General features: G+C 49.4%; 1 protein-coding gene across 3 annotated transcripts; it reads right to left on the bottom strand.

The window, feature by feature from the left end:
• Positions 1-846: 846 nt before the first annotated feature.
• Positions 847-18,032, bottom strand: COG7 (component of oligomeric golgi complex 7). 3 transcript variants are annotated; one of them, XM_089540604.1, is made up of 18 exons: positions 17,948-18,032; positions 16,648-16,854; positions 15,968-16,116; positions 15,675-15,791; positions 13,604-13,772; positions 13,039-13,121; positions 12,645-12,767; positions 7,683-7,881; positions 6,475-6,602; positions 5,960-6,111; positions 5,401-5,517; positions 4,854-4,919; positions 4,351-4,534; positions 3,799-3,936; positions 3,536-3,619; positions 2,474-2,588; positions 1,582-1,725; positions 847-1,287 (listed from the first exon to the last, which is right to left on the bottom strand). In XM_089540604.1, the coding sequence occupies exons 2-18, from the start codon at positions 16,811-16,813 to the stop codon at positions 1,121-1,123; spliced, it is 2,301 nt and encodes a 766-aa protein (XP_089396730.1). In that variant the 5' UTR covers positions 16,814-16,854; positions 17,948-18,032; the 3' UTR covers positions 847-1,120. The 3 variants fall into 3 exon arrangements, with proteins under 3 accessions (XP_089396730.1, XP_089396728.1, XP_089396729.1); XM_089540602.1 differs by having other exon boundaries at positions 5,960-6,114; XM_089540603.1 differs by having other exon boundaries at positions 5,960-6,114; positions 17,870-17,948.
• Between the last annotated feature and the right edge of the window lie 207 nt (positions 18,033-18,239).

Here is an 18,239-nt window from a genome sequence, read left to right on the forward strand (position 1 = left end):
AGGCCTCCCCCTTCACTTGATGGAAACAAGGTAAGTAGACGAGGTGGCAGGAAGGGTCCCGGGTGCTGCAGGGGGCCCTTTGCTCTCCTACCCACCTTGGGCCCTTCACCCAGAGCAATGCCTGGCCAGGGCAAGCAATGCCAGCCTCATCGTTGGAGGAGAAAGGAGCACCACCACAAGTGCAGGACCAAGAGACATGATGGGGGAGGCATCTGGGTTCCTTCCCTGGAAAGAAGGAGGGAGTCCCATCCAGAGCCTCTCAGGGCTGAGAACATTAATCTCATTACTGCAACCCACCAAACTGGTTTCCTTGCTGAAGCAGAACAGGGTGGCAGTCCTGCCTGCTCTGCGAGGACAGCCTTGAGCAAGAGGCGCCCACAAAGCATCCCTGGCGCACGCAATGCCTTGCCATAACTGGCGCACACCAAGCAGCCTGTTCCTCCGGCATCACAAGCAGGCAGCCGAGGGAGGGAGGGAGGGAGGAGGCCTGCCGTGGCTCAGCTGCCCTACAGATTCATCTTTCTTTGCTAGAAAAGAGCCATGGCCCCCTCTCCATTTAAATGATTTCCAAATGCAACTGGATGATCACAGGGAGAGGGAGAGGAACAAAAGGAAGTGGGGGGGTCTGTACCTCCCTATTCATCAAGAGCCCCCCTTCTAAATCCTTCTGCCCTGCACCCCAATTTCCCCCTGCATCCAATTTTGGCACTAGCACCAAAGTGGCCAGCTTAATGGCGGGCCCCACCCTGTAAAACTGAGGCCATCTCATAGACTGCCAGCCCTTTGTGCAAATGCCCCCCACCCCCCACCCCAAGCAATTGATAGTTGCACTGTTATGGAGCTAGCTGAGTAACTTACAAATCTTAGTAATTTATTCAAATCACAAGATGAGTCATGTACAAAGAACCTCTTCTGTGTGCCCTCAACAACCTGTGGAGGCACTGCATCTGAGTTCCTCTGCAGGCCAGCTCCTGGCAGGAGCACAACAACCCTGCAAGGTATGTGTGTGTGTGGGGGGGGGGGCTCCAGGCACAGACAATGGAGTCCCCGTGCTCTAGACAACTCTGCCTCAAGGCACCCACCTGGGACCCCATACTCCAGGACAGATGTCCAGGCCACTTCAATAGTCCAGGCCCCTCATGGCCGCGATAATGCTGGCCAGACGCCGGGGAAAGTTCTTGGACACCTGCTTGTAGTCTTCCGGTTTGGTCTTGAGGAGGGTGACAGTGTTCTGGAGAGCCTTGGAAGGCTGAAGGCCCAGAGCATCCATCACATTGGCCAAGTAGTCTGCAAGAGCACAGATGACCATCTCTGGAGGAGGCCCAACCAGACGGCCCACTAGCCCAGGGCAGATGGAACCTAGTGGGGCTTGGGGTTCACCTTAGCTCCAAGACCCTCACACTGCAAGAAAGGAGGCAGGGTCCCCAGGCTGAGTGAACAGCCAGAATCCTGTCCCTGGCAAGAGCAGCCCTGATGGGACCCCCAAGGAACCCCCCCCCCCAACTGTCCTACTGGTAGGAGCAGGGTGAGGACAGCATTTGTGGCCTGTCTGGAGCAGAAATCCCCCCTGCCCCCGCTCACCAATATCTGTGGCCAGCTGCTTAGTGGAATGTAGAGTGAGCTCCGGGATCTGAAGGATAACCTCACAGTAGGTCTGCATGGTGGCCCTGGCCAAGGAGCCCAGCCAGTAGTCGGCCATGTTGTCCAACTCCGGAACCTCATCACCTGAGGGGGAAGGGAAGTACACCTGCATGAGAGATATGCTACCTGAACCTCAGAGAAGAAAATGGCTTCTCTGCCCTCCCATCTCTTTGTCTCCAGTGGCAACCCTATCTTTCCTTCCCAGATCGATCTGGTACAGGTTGACGGCTGCAAAACCCAAGATGCACATGCACATACACACACTGCTGCCATTGTGCAGAATCTTGGTGTCAGGAGGGGATTAGAACAGCACATGGACTGGGACACGGCCAGCACTCCATGGATAACAAAAGTGGGATAAGACATTCTCCACATATGCCCCCCCAGAAGACAGCATGCCCCCCCCAAAGATCTTTGCAACCCATGAAATGAGGAGTCCTGGGCTGGGCCATTTGGTCACTATATCAGCCCCCAAAGATCTAAGAGGAAAGAGACTCACGATGGGGAAAACTCAAGGCAATGCTACCTCACTTGCAAACATATCCCTCCTTCCTCCCAACAATGAACCCAAGTTGGCCCACAGCATAAATTAAAACAAAGTACAGCTAAAATCAATGATGAAAAGTTTAAAAGACTGTTAAATAGAGTCTCCTGTTAAAACACCACAAGGAGGAAAGGGGTGGCCAGGCCCCACAGAAGGTGATGAGGGATCGCACAGAGGTCTCCCTCATAGGCTTCCCCTTTAGGTTCGGTTTGGGAGGAGGGATGCTGGAAGTTGGAAGAGCAGCAGAAAAGGACCCTCCTCGGGGGTCCCAGGAGTTACTCTACGCACCTTGCTCAGGAGGGAAGGGGAGTTTCCCAGCATGCAGGGCCAGCTCCAGCGCAGAGTCCTCCTGGGTCACAAAGGGCTCCAGATGGAGAGGCAGGGAGAGAAGGTACTGGCCAATCTGGAAACAAGCAGAAGAATTTCCTTCTGGGACAGGACAAGGCAGCAACATGGGGAATAAATGCCCCTCCACACAGCCATCTGCACCACTTCTGTTATTCTAGGCACCTCCTTTAACTTGGGGGGGGGGCCCTTCTGGGCAACCCCAAAACAAGGCTGCAATGGCTCTGGGGTGACCTATAGGCTAGGCTCTGGGGCAGAGCCCAGCTGCTGAAGGCCAGCTCCCATACTGAGTTATAGCTCCACTCCAGTTTTCATGCCTTATGTCCTCTCCCCTTAGTCACTAGTTTCTATAGACTGTTTTGGGCCTCATATCTTCCATGGGGATTTTCCCATTCTTGGCTTTATCTCCTAGTGAAATCCTTCCCCTGGGTGTCTTATGAAACTCCATGTCACCCTCAAAGACACAGGAGGATGAGGGAGTGGCCTTATGCCAGGCTAGAGTCACGGTCCCTCTAGCCTAGGAATGTCATTCTCCAGTGCAGCCCCTTCATCCCATTTCTCTCAGGCCAGGAAATCTCTTTCCCAGTCGCTCAACTGGAGAGGTTTGGGACTCCACCTGGATCAGACTGGACCTGATCAGCCAAACCTTTCCCATGCCAGAAACAAGAGGCACCCCCAGTCACAAAGGAGCCAAGGAGCACACTCACTTACTGTGCTATTTACCCCTGCACCTGTGCAGAACCCCTGATCCAGAGAGCAGACACAGACTCTCCTGGCATGGGGCAAGGTCTCCCAGGATGTGGTCCAGGCCCCTGCGCACTGTCACAGAGGGAGGACCCTGGTGAGGGTTACACTTGCCTGGCCAGCTGGACCAGGGAACAGATTCTCCCAAAGGCCACTCTGCCTTCCTTCCCAGAGGAGCAAGATGGGTCTTCCAGGCAGCAGTCATACTGGTGGTCTTTATATTTTACACATGCACACACACCACACCCCAACTTCTCTCACATTGCTGATGTATTCCAGGGGGGTGAGGCTGAAGTTGGGCAAGTCATCCGTGAGCATTTCCCCGTTGCCTCCTGTACTCCAGCCCTGGTTCAAATGAAGCAGAAGGAAAAGATGGTGGCCAAGAGAAGTGGAACTACAAGGGGATCCCCTCTCTCCCTCCTCCCAAAACAGGCCTCTATTTGGGGAGGCCTATTTCTTCCCCACTTCTCCCGACCCAGATGGGGACTGAGTGGTCATGGCTGCTTCACGGGGGATTTTCTCACCTCCATCTTGGCGACCAACAAGAGCTGTTGCTTGATGCGAAGGAAAACGGAGTCAAAGGCCAGCTGGTGGGTCACTTGGTTGAGACGTGTGAGGGCCGAGCGTGACGCTGACAGCAGGTTATGGCTGGTCCCTTTCTCCTGAAGGTGGGCACAGGGGGTATTTCAGTCACAGTCTGAATTTTCCTTTCCGTCTTTGCCTTTGTTTTAAATGTTTTTGCTGCACATTGTTGTGTGGGCTCTCTTTTTTTGATAATCTTTTTAATCATGCCTTCAGCATTTTGAATTTTCAATAGCTCATAGGGAAGCAGTGGAACTTACTGCCACAAGATCTAGCAAAGCAGCAGTATACACCCCAGGAGAGATCCTTCTGTCCTGCCAGTTAAGCAGCACATGTCCATCTAATTTAAAAGGCCCTTTTGGTGCAACCCAGAGAGCTAGAAGGGGATGAGGCTCCTCAGCCGCTCCATCTGACCCAGCCAGCCAGGAGGGTTCAAAGGGAGAGGGGCCTTGGTCCAGCAACCCACCCCACCCCAGCCTCCAGCCCTGCCCCACCTTGAGAGTGTAGAGCATCTCCAGGAGGGCAGCGTACTCGGCCGGGCTCTCCTGCTGGAGGTAGTTGTGCTCCTGCCAGGGGTTCTTGAGGGGACTCGGCTTCTCCGAGGGGGATTCCTGGAGCCCACTCAGGCTGCATGGGCTGTAGGAGTCCGAGAGGTACTTCCCTGCTGCAGAGAGGATCCTGTAAAGGGCCCAGGGACACAAATGGCACTGGCCCCAAGGAACAGCGGCTGGAGAAGAGTCCTCAACTGCACACCCCCTTCCTCTGTAGTAAAGTGGCTTCAAGTAGGGCTCCTCAGTTGCTCCTATGTCCCTGCCTTCCAATGTGCCAGGGACTGGCCCTGTACTTGTGGCCACTGGCTTCAGGATGTCCCCTTAGCCCTGCCTGGGCTTCCTAATGGCCACCACATGGACCACAATGCCCCCTGCCTGCTCTCTGAAGCCTCCCTCCCTCCCTCCCTCCCTCCCTCCCTCCCTCAGCTTTCCAGAGCGAGTCCCACCTGTTTGCCAGCTGCTGCTCGAAGTCTCCACACTGGTGCAGGAGCTCCCCACAGGTCCCGATGATTCTGAGGGTGAGGCGGGGGGGGGGGGAGGCAGCCATGACAATCACTACATTCACAAGGCCCCAAAAGGACTATAATGGAGAGAGAACCCCAATCCCACCCAGAAAAGAAATGTGCTGGATGAGGTGTGGTCTCCCCAAGGCTTTCCTTAGGACTGAAGCAATGGACTTTGCATCAAGTTTAAGATTCTGACTTCCCTGCAGCAGGCAACTTGGCTTGCTTGCTTATCAGCAACTACTTGCTCAAAAAATGCTTTCGGCCATACATCAGGTCTCTGCTTGAGATGCATACTGTGGGGATTGGAGGAGGGCTCTGGGCTGCTTAGGTTAATCCAGGCAGGGGGCACAGGGCAGGGAAAGAGGCCAACAGGTAGATAGTGAAGAGAAGTCATGGACTAGGTGTGCTTTCAGCACATGGTCCAACTCATGCTAAGCAATAATATATCAAGGTATGCTTGGAGAAAGTCAGTCCCCCCACTCCTCACCGAACTGCTGTCTGGAAAGCGCTCCAATCTTCCTGGAAGAACGAATCCGAAGGGATCTCATCCAACTGACATTTCTTCCGGATGGACTGCAGGGCGTTGCTGAAGTCTGAGACGTATCTGCAGAAAGAGAAAGAAATGGCAACAGCCCATGCAGAGCAGGGTTGCCAGGTAGGGCAGTTATCACAAATTGGGTGGGGGAAGGAGAGGAAGAGGGGCCAAGGCTGCAGGAAGCTAACTCCCCTTGCAATACCAGCCCTGTACATCCTCTGCCTCAACAGAACCCCCTCGCCAGAAAAGCAACTCTTAACAGAAAAAAGCAAAGTTCTGCAGCTTGAACGCATTCATCTAAACTGAGCCGACTGGCACAGGCTCTTTGCTTTACAGCAGCCCTTACAATCTGTCCTCACTGAAAAGCCAAATTCTCTGCCCACGACCCCATCCTTGTGGACAGGGAGGGTCTTGGGCTTGTGAAGAATCACAAAATATACACAAGCCTTGCCAGTCCCAGGGTACTGGGAGGGCGGCCCTGGTCTGCCTGGCCAGTGGCCAAAGAACTCACTTGCTGAAGAGGGACCGCAAGGCCTTGAGGAGGCCACTCACACCAAGCCCGTCCGTCAGCTTGAGGCAGTTGTCCACGGCTCCTGAGGCCAGGCCAAAGAGCTTGTTCACTGAGTGGCTCAGCTCCTGGACGCAGTCGATGACCTCTCCGTGCTCCTGAGGAGACACATAATCTACAATCACATACTCAGGGAGGCTTGGGCAAACAGGCACGATGGCCAAGGCCTAGCTCCTGAAGGCAAATGAGAGCCAGCATCTGATTCTGGCCAGCAGACATGGGCTCAGTGGATAAGGTGCATCCACCAAGAGGGTCTCCCTCCCTCCCTCCCTCCCTCCCTAGAAGTGGCCCACCTCACCTCTGAAGATCAGGGGGCCTGGGTTGTGGACTCAGCTGAAGATCTCCATCCATTCTGACTTCACAACTCTAATGAGAGCTACCCTAGCACACCACTTTGTGAAAAGTGAAAAAAAGATGGATGGGACCAGTGGGAAAGTAGGGAAGGGGCTTCTGTTTACCAGTGGGATGATGCTCATCTGGATGAGGAGATTCTCTTCCTCCAGGTCTCCGTACTGCAGCTGGAAGGGCTTGTAGGGGCCATAGGTGGCTTCCACCAGCTCCGCCACCTTCACCAAGTTACACTCCTCTGAAAGTCCAAAAAGAAAGGATCACACCTGGGCAGGGGCTTCAGAGGTTACCCCTCTGTCTGCCCAACTCTTTTGTTCCCAAGAACACAAACAAATGGATGTGCCACAATGACTGCAAAGTCAATACCTGTTGTTCCTGTAGTTATGGGCCTGACCTTAGGCAACCCTATCTTCACATTTTCTTGTCAAGGTTTATTCAAAAGAGGTTTGCCACCACTGACTTCCTTGGAGGCTGAGAGAGTGCAACTTGCCTAAGGTCACCCAGTGAACAGGGTTTCCATTGCTGAGCGATTAACTGAACCCTGGTCTACCAGAATCCTAGTCCAGCACTCAAGCTACTACATCATTTTGGTTCCTTCTGGTTTGTCACTGCCTTTTTCTATGGCCCAAAGTGTGGGGATTCCCATGGCCAGGTAAGGATTTTAACTCCGGTTTCCGGGAATCCTCCAGCTCTGGCTCAAATCCAACCCAAAGCTCTTTTTGATAGATATTAAGCTTTAGGAAAAGCAGGTCAACCTTTGAAAATTAGTAGAGAGGCATTAAAGAGCTGGCAACCTGCCCAACAACAGTGGCAATGGGAGGGGGTCTCAGTCATATGGGGAAACCGAATGGCTGGATCCCACCCAGGGAAAGTTCTCCCCCTACCCGACTCAGCACAGGAAGCCTTAGGCCACTCAAAGATTCTCCTCCAAAGGCAGTTCTGCCCCCTCCTCACATGGGACTGAATGGGAAAGAGGGAGTGGGATCCAAGCAGCATGTCTAAGCAGCAAAAAGTGCTAAATGGTGTTTACTCAAGATAGACTCCATAATGTTCACTTCAGCAAACACCCTAAGAACTGTGTCAACAATGCTCAGGCAAGTTAAACAAAGTTTGGTACAAATGTTATGTAACCAATAAATACCATCAGAGCAAGGTTAACAAATGGCTTTCCTGTGAAGGGAAAGGGAAAACAATGTTTCTCCCATGTACAGGGCGAATTAAAAGAAACGCATGCCCCAGGGGCATTTCCTCAAGGGCAACCCTGCCAGCCGGCAAGGCATGAGAGATTAAACCTCCTGGCCAAGGGGTGGGCACTTACTCAGGCTGGGCAGCATGGCAGCCTCCAGGCCCCGGGCAAAGTAGGCAGTGGTCTCCCGAAGCCCCAGCAGGTGGGCCAACTTGCCTTCGGGGCTGATGCGCTCCATGGAAGTGGTGAGGCAGGCGGGCAGAGAAGGCACCAGGGCCCCCAGAACCTGGAGCAGCAGCACCGTCACAACCTGGTGGGGGTTCCTGAAAACCTGCAGATGGACAAAAGCCAAAGTGAGTGAGAAAAAGGGGGAAGGTGGGCACCGGCAAACAGTGGCAGAAGCCCCCCACTTGGCAGGGAAGGGATGGCGGTTGTGAGACAGTTGGGTATCCCTAGTTGGTTGCCGTCAAATTCTCTCCCAGTATAAATAACCTGGAGAGCTTTGGCATAAAAATTATTGGGATGAAAACATTGTTGTTGTTGTGTATGCCTTCAAGTTGTTTCTTTAGTGTGACTAAAATGGTGAAGGGTCTGGAAACCATGTCCTATGAGGAACGACTTAGGGAGCTGGGGATGTTTAGCCTGGAGAAGAGAAGGTTAAGAGGTGATATGATATCCCTGTTTAAATATTTGAAGGAATGTCATACTGAGGAGGGAGCAAGCTTGTTTTCTGCTGCTCAAGAGACTAGAACGCGGAGCAATGGATGCAAGCTGCAGGAAAAGAGATTCCACCTCAACATTAGGAAGAACTTCCAGACAGTAAGGGCTGTCCGACAGTGGAACACACTCCTTCCTTGGAGTGTAGTGGAGTCTCCCTCCTTGGAGGTCTTCAAACAAAGGCTGGATGGCCATCTGTCAGGGATGCTTTGATTTGGATTTCCTGCATAGCAGGGGGTTGGACTGGATGGTCCTTGCGGTCTCTTCCAACTCTATTATTCTATGATTCTATGTGTGCCAACAATCTCATGATTTGTTCAGAAGGGGCTTGCTCTTGCTTTTCTCTGAAACAGTGTAACTTGCCTAATGTCACCCAGTGGGCTTCCCTGGCCAAGAAGGAATTTGAGCCCTGGTCTCCAGTTGTACTGTAGTGTTCAAACTACAACATCACACTGGCTCTCAGCCTGGTTTGAAAATGCTGCTAGTTGTGTGTGTTAAGAGATGGTAGGGACATTAGGGACTTCAACTTCCAAAAGTCCCAGCCAGGACAGCCAACAGTCTGGAATTCTGGGAGTTGACATATGGAAGGCCAAAGTGTACAAAGGACTGGAAAAAACCCAAGAGAAGCAAGCGGAGGGCTCACGAAGCATTTGGGGAACGGTCTTTACCTTTCAAAGGCATCCTGGGAAGTTTTTGTTTGAGAAGGGAAGTCAGCTGATCAGAAAACCCAAAGAATGGGTTCACAGCAGAGTGCCTATATGTCATGCTGGGGGCCTCCATGACCACCTCCAGCTGTTCTGGTTGCAGAAAGACAGAAATGAATGTGAAGGGAAGATTTTATGAGGGAGGGGAGGCTAAAGGAGGATGCTGGGTGAGCGTGTGGCAAGTGCAAAACCTGCCATTTATTGGAAGCCATAAACTGGACCAAGCTTCATGATGACCTTTGGAGCTGGTGGCCTTGGATTGGTTCAAAGCAAGAGGAAGCCAGAGAAGGTTTATAGATGAAAAATGGTTACACTTGTTTGCTTTCTCCTGCTACAAACTGTGTGACTGTGCAGAAAGACAGCAGCACTTCCTAACTTCCAACTAGAATTAGCACTGGTCAAAAAGGTATCCTTGAATCTCAGCTGCTTAAAGCATTTTGTTGTCTGTGGAGAGCCTGTAAAAATCTGGGGCCCATCCCAGCATCTGTGGTTCAAGTCTCTGAGTAAATGAATTGAAATGTCACTGAGGTGGCCCATGGGTTTGCTTGCAAGCAAGAGGGAGAGAAGGAAATTCCTTCTGGGATTAACCCATGCAGATAATAACACTATGCAATGCTCAAGCAGCTGGGCGCATAACATTTCCTTATGTGTGAACAATAAGGCTGGTGTGCCTACAGGTGCTGCGCTGGGTAGGAACAACTTCCACAAGTTACTCTATGGCTCCACCTGGACTCAAGGCCAACTTGTTTTGAACTGGGAATGGTTATCACATCCTGAGAAATATATAGAACCAAATGTTTCTGAATATTAACAAAAGAAAAGAATGCCCACAGACAATTTACATAACTTTAAAGCGGGCAATGAAGACACTGAAAGAGTTAAAGGTTTCCCATACCTTGGCTCAATCAAAATTGAGACTGTAATCAAGAAATCAGAAGATGACTAAGACTTGGAAGGGCAGCTATGAAGGATCCTCAAATGTAAAGATATATCTTTGAATGCCAATCAGAACCATCTTAGACACAGTATTTTTGATCTCTAAGTAAGATTGCGAAAGCTGGACAGTAAATATCAACACATTTCAAACTGTGATGCTGGAGGAGTTTTGCAGATACCATGGACTCCTAAGAGAATAAAAGAATGGGATCAAGAGGAAATCAGGCACGAACTCTCCCTAGAAGCCAAGCTGACTCAATAAGGCTGTCGTACTTGGAACATATCATGAGGCAACATGACTGATTAGAAAATATATTAATGCTTAGATAGTTGGAAGATAGAAGGAGAACTGTGTGACAAGTGAGTGGACCCAATCAAGGAAGCCACAGCTCCTTCTCTGAGTCTGCAAGACCTGAGCTAAGGGGGTCTTGGAGGTCTCTCATTCAGAAGGTCATCACAAGTCAAAGCTGACTAGATGACAAATATTATAGCAACAAAAATATTTTTGAATCGTCTCATTGCAGAGCCAGAGTCCCACAGGCTTTCCTAATTGGAGAAAGTGTTCAGCCAAACACCAACAAAGCAGAGAAATTCCAAAGGGTGACCGATTCTCATTAAAGCTTCGAAATCCCTTATCTTTCTTTATAATCTTGACAATGCTTCTCACAACTCAATCAACCCCAAAGAGGCCGTTATAGAATAGGAGGCCCTGCACTTTTGGGGGTCTGAGAGAGAGAGACAGCCCCCAAGCAAAGAACACCTGGGAGTCCCCCATCAGGCCTGCAAGAGGAGGGGTGGGCAAAGGATCCTACGAAAGCAAACAGTTAGGGAAACAAAGGGGAAGAACAGACATAAAGCGGGATCAAGAAGAAAGAGAAGTGGGTGATGACTGATTTCTTCTGTCACTTTTATGGCCTTTAGCAGCTTAGCTGTTAAAATGGCCTGCTGCTTACATATCCCATATTCATTGAGGATTTAGCAGAAGATTACAAGAACCATTATTTAAGTTGGCTGATGCATTATTTTTATTCATCTGAGCTTCTCACAGAAGGCAAATATTTACCAAGTCCCAAGCATACTGAGGACTTGACTGTGCCTGATCACATCTGATTCAGAGTCATGTCCCGGAATGGGTAAAAATCAAATCTGGGGCAGAATCCACATGGAACCTCAGTGGAGGCACTAAAGAGGCAGTAAGACAGCGAGTCGATTTCATAGGAAAATTGTCCAAGATTATCACGTTTGGGCAGCTGAGCAGGGAACTCAATCCAGGCTCCTTGCCGTAGAGTGAACTTCCAGCGGTTGCCAGAGATAAAGATCAGCCTTTCCCCTTCATGGGTGAAAGCCTCCATCAACCTAATCTGATGAAGTTGGCAGCTGGCGACAAAAACGCCTGCTACAAGAAACCAGTTTTGCCTTGAAGATGCCAATGGGGCACTCCAGGTCTTTTCTAATGCTGTGGCAGATTTAGGGTTATACTGAATAGGTGTGCAGCGGTAGGCACCACCACAGGAATTAATCCAGGGCCTGTATCCAAGCAGAAACCCCCAGAGACAACCTTCAGGGGCATCTCACAAGCCCCTCCAATGGTTCATATCTGCTCTGTTTCTCTACAATCTGTCTCTCTGCGGAAAGAATCTGGGCCCAAAGGATTGCACTTGGATGCACTCAAGATTCAAGAAGAGGGCCATAGGGTACAACCAAGTGCAGAGGTGCAAGGGCACCTGAACAGATGTTCTTAAAGCAAAGCAACTAGCCCTTAGACACTCTCTGGCTCTTCCAATGCAAAGGCCTGTAAAATTTATAACAATGGCTCAAAGTGTGCAACTGTTGAGTTGTCCAGAAATGTGGGGGGGAGGGGTTGTAGGACACTAACTGCAGGTGATCCAGTCCAAAACATGATGAAGGCCAATGGCCTCTCCCAGACTCTCCAAATTTATATCCTGCTCCTTGGCTGAATATAAGTTCACCGCGTGCCTCACAATTAAATGCTGTCTGAGCTGCTTATACTCAGCTTTAGAAGTATCTACACTCTGCTTTTCAAAGCATCAGTTTTGTGGTTGAAAATAAACCTGCCTCAGTCATTCTGGCTCTACCAGGGAGTTCTACAGAAAAATCAGTCTGAAATCCAACCCGTCTGGCTGCAGAATTCCCCGTGTTTTCAGCCACCTCTCTCTTGCCCTCAGAGTCAAGAATTTGGTTTAAACCTCTCATCTGCACACACCTGCACAAGAGGTCTCTCAGGATGTTGAATTGCCCTGACACATCAAAATTCCACATGAGCATAGTGTGGTCATAGAGGTACAGAAGACATGGGTGTCATCTTTGTGGAAAACTACATCTGCTAGCTGCAAGGACCCAATTTATGTTCAAGCTCTTCTTATTTAGTGAGATAGAAATGGCTAAGGATTTTGCAAGCAAAGTTTGCTTAGAGAGGAAATCCAGGCAAACTCCATGGGCTGGTTTACCAAACGCTAGAGGGGATGGACTGGCCAGGCCAGAAATGAAAAGGGAGTCGACGGAAATGTTGCAACCACCAGCCTGCCGTTTTTGTTCGGCTGAGCAATTCAGACACATTTCAAAGAGATGAGGGAGATAGGGCAGCCCCGGGGACCAGAGCAACCACCCGCAGGCCTCTAGTTTATGGCCAAATCTTTAACACCTGTGTGACCACCTGCATGTGGGACCACAACCCCCTCCAAGACCTTCCTTGCCCAGCAGCCCCCACCGGCTGTACCTGCATGGCCCACTGGAGCTGGGAGTGCCAAGTCCCAAGAAGCATGTCATAGAGCTCTGTCAGCTGCCGGTCCAAAGGGAGGTCAGACTGGCACAGGTCCTGCCAGACGGCCACCAACTGCACCTGAGAGCAAGAGAAACGGCCAGGACCACCGTCAGAAAAGGGGGGTCATGCCCAGGGCATCGTTTAGGTTGCCTGCAGGGACACTGTGTGGGACTGGGAGAAGGGATGGGAATTTCTTCTTCCAGAGTAACATGGACAACAAAATCAATGCATAAGGGCATTTGTAATCCAATACCACCCAGAAGGCCACGTACATCCCATAGCTCTGGTCTAAAGAAACTGTCAGCAACTCTTTCAGTGGGAACAAGAAAGCAATGGGAGCAGGGGTTACCTTGTGGCATTTGTAGTAGTAAGACAGTAGCTGTGGCATCCGGTCGATTTCTGTGAAGACTTTCACAAACACTCGGGCCTGATCTGGGAAGACACAAAAGATTGTGGGGGTTCAGAGGTACAAAATGCTCTGGTAAAAAGAGCATGGAAATCCACCCAGCTAGGTCTGTCCCTCCCAAGTGGAAGCACCAACGCCCACAGTCCTGGCCCTGGGGCTGGCAAGGCCACGGACAAGGAAACACTACTCTGATCCCATCCTGCTCCTGCTACTGGGGGGCTTTGGGCATGGGGCACTCCACGCTCCACATTCTACAGATAAGTGGGTTGAAAGAATAATGATTAAAACATGACTTTTTGTACATCTTCAGCTATGCACGGCCACTGTGCTCCAATAGGAGCAGAACCAGGTTGCCAGGCTCAGGTATGGGATGCCCCCTGCTGGCAGTTTCTTAACACAGCTGCTGGACTATGGAGGATCTGGATCTCCACAAGGAGGTCCTTTCCCCCCACCAGAAGCCTCCAGTGCCCCCTTGCCAAGATCACAGGGCCCATGACCCCCTCCTCACCGACAGACTGAGTGCTGAAAGCAGACACGATCTGTGGGCTCGCCAAGGCCTCCAGCCGGTTCTTAAGGGCTTCCAAGTGGACACACTTCTCGGAGTAGTCCGGGGTGTCCACTAACACAGCCAGGCTGTTCTGCATGCTGGTCAGCTTGGCCGAGATGACCAAGACATCCTGCAGGCAAGAGAAGGCCAAAACGGAGTCACTGTCACAGACACTGAGCATGCCCAAGCCTATAGCGTTCCCAGGCATTGCGTGACTATTATTCGCTATTTTATTGAAAATATCACAAGACACATACAATATAACACACAACATCATCCAATACATAAAATCCATATACACGTACATATACTTATACCAACAAAACATCGGAACACCAATTCTAAATTGCTGTTATATATAGCTAACTTAATACACTTCCATTAGACCTTATAGCACTTTGCTTACTTAGCTTAACTTATTTTCCTCTAACTTTATACTAAGCAAAATAAACATCTCCAACCTATTGCTTTGGTCTATCATTAACAGAAGTTGTTTTATTTCAAAGTGAGATAAAGGTACAAAGACCGAAGGAAAAAGGAAAGCGGAAATGTCAATAGGAAATCAATTTGCTATTGAACATTGTGTATTCTAAGAGTTTTATATTCTTGTTCCAGATCTTAAACTTCATCTTCAAGTTTTGTATGAAACATAACTTTTTCTAATAGTCTTATATTTCTAATAGTCTTATATTTCTCATAAGCAGAGGAACCTTTACTTAAATAACGCTGATTTCGGTACAATATAAATAAAGATGATCAAATCTCAGATCAGGTCGTCCTATTCATATTACTATTTCTAGACATTCCCAGTCTTTCTGAATTATCTCTGTGTCATTATCTTTCAGACTGGCTGTTAAGATATCTAGTGTCTTAGTTTCATTTAACTTGGCCAACCATTCCTTTTCTGAGGGTATTTGATAGTTTTTCCAGTACTGAGAGTACAAGATTCTGGCCGAAGTTACCATATATAGAATTAAACACAAAGATTCTTGAGCATGTTCATCATCCAATACTGCCACCATATTTAACAAGAACAAATGTGGATCCGATGAGATGTCAACCTTTAAAATATTTACCATTAAACTCTGCATTTCCCCCCAAAACAGAACAGCTTTATCGCATTCCCACCAGGCATGGAAGAAGGTGCCTTCCAATCTCTCACACTGCCAACATTTACTATTTTCGGCTTTATAAATCTTGTTTATCTTTACAGGCGTCATATGCCATCTGAACAACATTTTTGTATAGTTTTCTTTATAGTTGTGGCATAAAGTAAATTTTTTGGTGTCCTTCCAAGATTGCTCCCAGAGTTCAATGTCTATTGTTTCCCCTATACCTTGCGCCGATTTTATCATGGAGTGTCTAATACATTCATCTTCCAGGTCTCTTACCTTTAAGATTGTATAATAATTAGCCAGCTGCTTATTCCCTTTTTTTTCTATGATCTTATCTAATTCGTTTGCTTCTCTAGAAATTCCCATATTTTTACAGTCTAGTCTAAATCCTTCTGCTAGCTGAAAATACAGATACCAATCTACTTTAAAGTTATCATTTTCTAGTTGTTCTCTTGTTTTTAGTGATACAATTGCATTGCTCTTCCAACAGGTTATATCTCTATATCTCAGCTATTTGACGTTTTTAATTTGTTGCCTGTTCTAATGAACCCTTTCCTGCATTCTTATGTATTATTTATATGTATTATGCTACTATTTCTGAGACTGTATGCCAGGGGCAGGTTTACACGTATCTATTTTATTGTTTGTATGTACAGCACTCTGCAAATCTACAGCACTATATGAATAAAGCATAATAATAATAATAATAATAATAATAATAATAATAATAATATAATATGGCTGACATCTGAACGCTGCCAGAGAGCACCAACCTGAAGAGCTGCAGGTGCAGTGGATGGAAGGATGGAGCGCACCCCCCACCTGAAACAGCCAATCTATCTCAGCCATCACCCCTCTGTCTTTAGCAAAGGGGCAAGGGTCCCACATTTCCTTCTTTTGGGCATAGGGTGCCATACCAGCGTTTTAAAGGTCTCTTCAATGTCGGCACTGAGGGTGCTCCACTTGTCTGCCTCCTGGAGAGAGTCTGCTGCCAGCTGCATCCGGGATTTCACATGGTCCAGCTGGACTAAGACCTGGAAGACACAGAGCCACACCAGTCTGCTGTGAGAGGCATCTGGAGTCCTCTCCTTCCCGCCACAGGTGCAAGGGCCCCACATTTCCTTCTTTTGGGCATAGCCATACCTGCTGCTCTTCACATCACCACCACCCTCCAAGCTCCTAGCGATGCCCATGAAAGAGGGCTGGGTACCTGCATCGACTGAGCTGTGTCCTGCTCCAGTTTCTTAATATCCTCCCTCAGCAGAACCATTTGCTCCTTCAGGAAAGCAGCCTCCTGCTTCAAGGCCTCCACCTCTCGCAGGACCCTGGGCATGCTCTGGAGGGCCTGGTGGCTCGTCTCTGTGGAAAGGCAAGGCAAAATGACTCAGCGAGTGTTCTTTAGTTTGAGCTAAAAATGGATTTAGGCATTTACTGTGCAGTCCCAGACCATTACAACATAAGACATCCATTGGAAATGCTTGGGACCAGAAGTCTTTGGGTTTTGTTTTGTTTTTAATATTTACATATACAAATATGTCTTGGTGATGGGACTCAAGTCTAAACACAAAATTCAATTATATTTCATATACACCTTATACACATAGCCTGAAGGAAATTTTATATGTGGTATTTTTAATAATATTATGCAGGAAACCATGTTTGTGTACACCGAACCATCAGAAAGCAAAAGTGTCAGTAGCTCAGCTGCCCATGTGGATGATTTTGGCGTATTTTGGACAAGCAAGATGCAACCTGTACTGGTGCAGCAACAAAGCTATTAAGCTGTCTGCTCTGCCAATATGGCCACTTCTGTCTCAGGCTAGTCAAACCTGCCCCCTCCGCAAAAAAGACCCCTGGAGTCCATGTTTGGATGAGGAAACCCTGCCTGACCTTCCACGGCGTTGTTGACCTCTTGGATGAAGAGCTGGAGCTTCATCACCAGGGTGGCTGCATGGGCGTCCACCTTCCCAGGGGCTTCTTGCTGCACTGACCGGAAGGCCCCGTTCACCCAGGACTTCACCTCAAAGTCATCGGCCAGGAACTTGGAGAAGTCCATGATGGTCGGCCTTCTGCCAGTCAGGACAGCGGGAGCAGAACCTGGAAGAAGGACGTAAGAGGGATGGAGGTGAATGCGGGCGCAGCTGCAAGGTCAGGAGGAAAACTCAAGCCCAAAAATCTGTTATGGGAAATGTCATTATGGAGAATGTCAAAAGCAAAATGGCTCAGTGGGCTGAGAAAGGCTGCGCTAAGGACCTGGTAAGGCAGGTTCCTTAAGGCACCTTTGGGATAATCTGATTTAATTTCAAAGCACACTTAGGGGGCAGTTCTTAGGCTGCATTCACACTGGAGAAATAACCCGGTTTGGCAGCGCTTTAACTTGTTGTCTGGCTCAAGGGTATGGAATTCTGGGAGTTGGAGTGTGTTGTGGGGCCCAGAGCGGAGCTCTGCTCCGCTCTGGACCCACAACACACTCCAACTCCCAGAATTCCATACCCTTGAGCCAGAAAAAGCGGGGCCAAACCAGGTTAATTCTCCAGTGTAGGTGCAGCTGTTCTCGACTAAGACCACCGGAAAAGACACATTTCTGATGGTCTTAGGAACCGAGACGAAAATAATTGTACGGTTGGGGGTCACCACAACATCAGGGAGTGTATTAAAGGGTCTATTAAGGTCTCTTCTTGGCAAGATTTCTTTGCCTTCCTCTGAGGCTGAGAGAGTGTGACTTCTGGACCATGGTCAGGAGAGTTAGAAAGAGTTAACTCTTCTGGATTTCAGCTCCCACAACCCCCAGGGCCATCATAACTCCCAGCATCCCCCAATCAGCATGGTCACAACGGCTACTACAGTTCCCAGAATCCCCCCCCCCAAGTCAACATGGCATCCACACTGGAGAAATAACAGTTTGGCACTCCCTTTCAGCATCCTGGCTCAAGGCTGTGGAATTCTGGGAGTTGGAGTCTGTTGTGAGGGTCTGCTCTGGACCCACAAGAAACTCCAACTCCCAGAATTCCATAGCCTTGAGCCAGACAGAGTTAAAGCGGTGCCAAACCGGGTTATTTCTCCAGTGTGGATGCAGCTCAAGAGCCCCCTCTGATGGCAGAATGAGAATTACAAGAACTCCCAGCATCCTCCAGCCACTATGGGACCACTGCAAGTCCCAGCATCATCGCTGCCCTTAAGAGACCCTTACCTGCCCCCGGAAGACACCTGCGCGCAGGCGCACTGCTCCCTACACTCAGGCCTCTTCGTCAGCTGACAGCGGCCGCCATCTTGGTCACGGGACTGGCTCCCGATAAGCCCCGCCCCCTGGCGTCACTCTGCCCTTCTCTGCTAGGGACTTCCGGGAACTCCCTCGCCCCGCCCCTTCAACCAAAAGGCTGCTGTACCTTTAAGGGTCCATTGAACTGCAGCAGAGTTTAATGCAGCCTGACACCGCTTTAGCTTTTCAAGCTCATTGCTATGGAATTCTGGGAGCTGTTGTT

The sequence above is a fragment of the Sceloporus occidentalis genome, unplaced genomic scaffold (genome assembly GCF_023333645.1).
Source record: "Sceloporus occidentalis isolate IW3139 unplaced genomic scaffold, rSceOcc1.0.p SCAF_10, whole genome shotgun sequence".
Taxonomy (NCBI): Eukaryota; Metazoa; Chordata; class Lepidosauria; order Squamata; family Phrynosomatidae; genus Sceloporus; species Sceloporus occidentalis.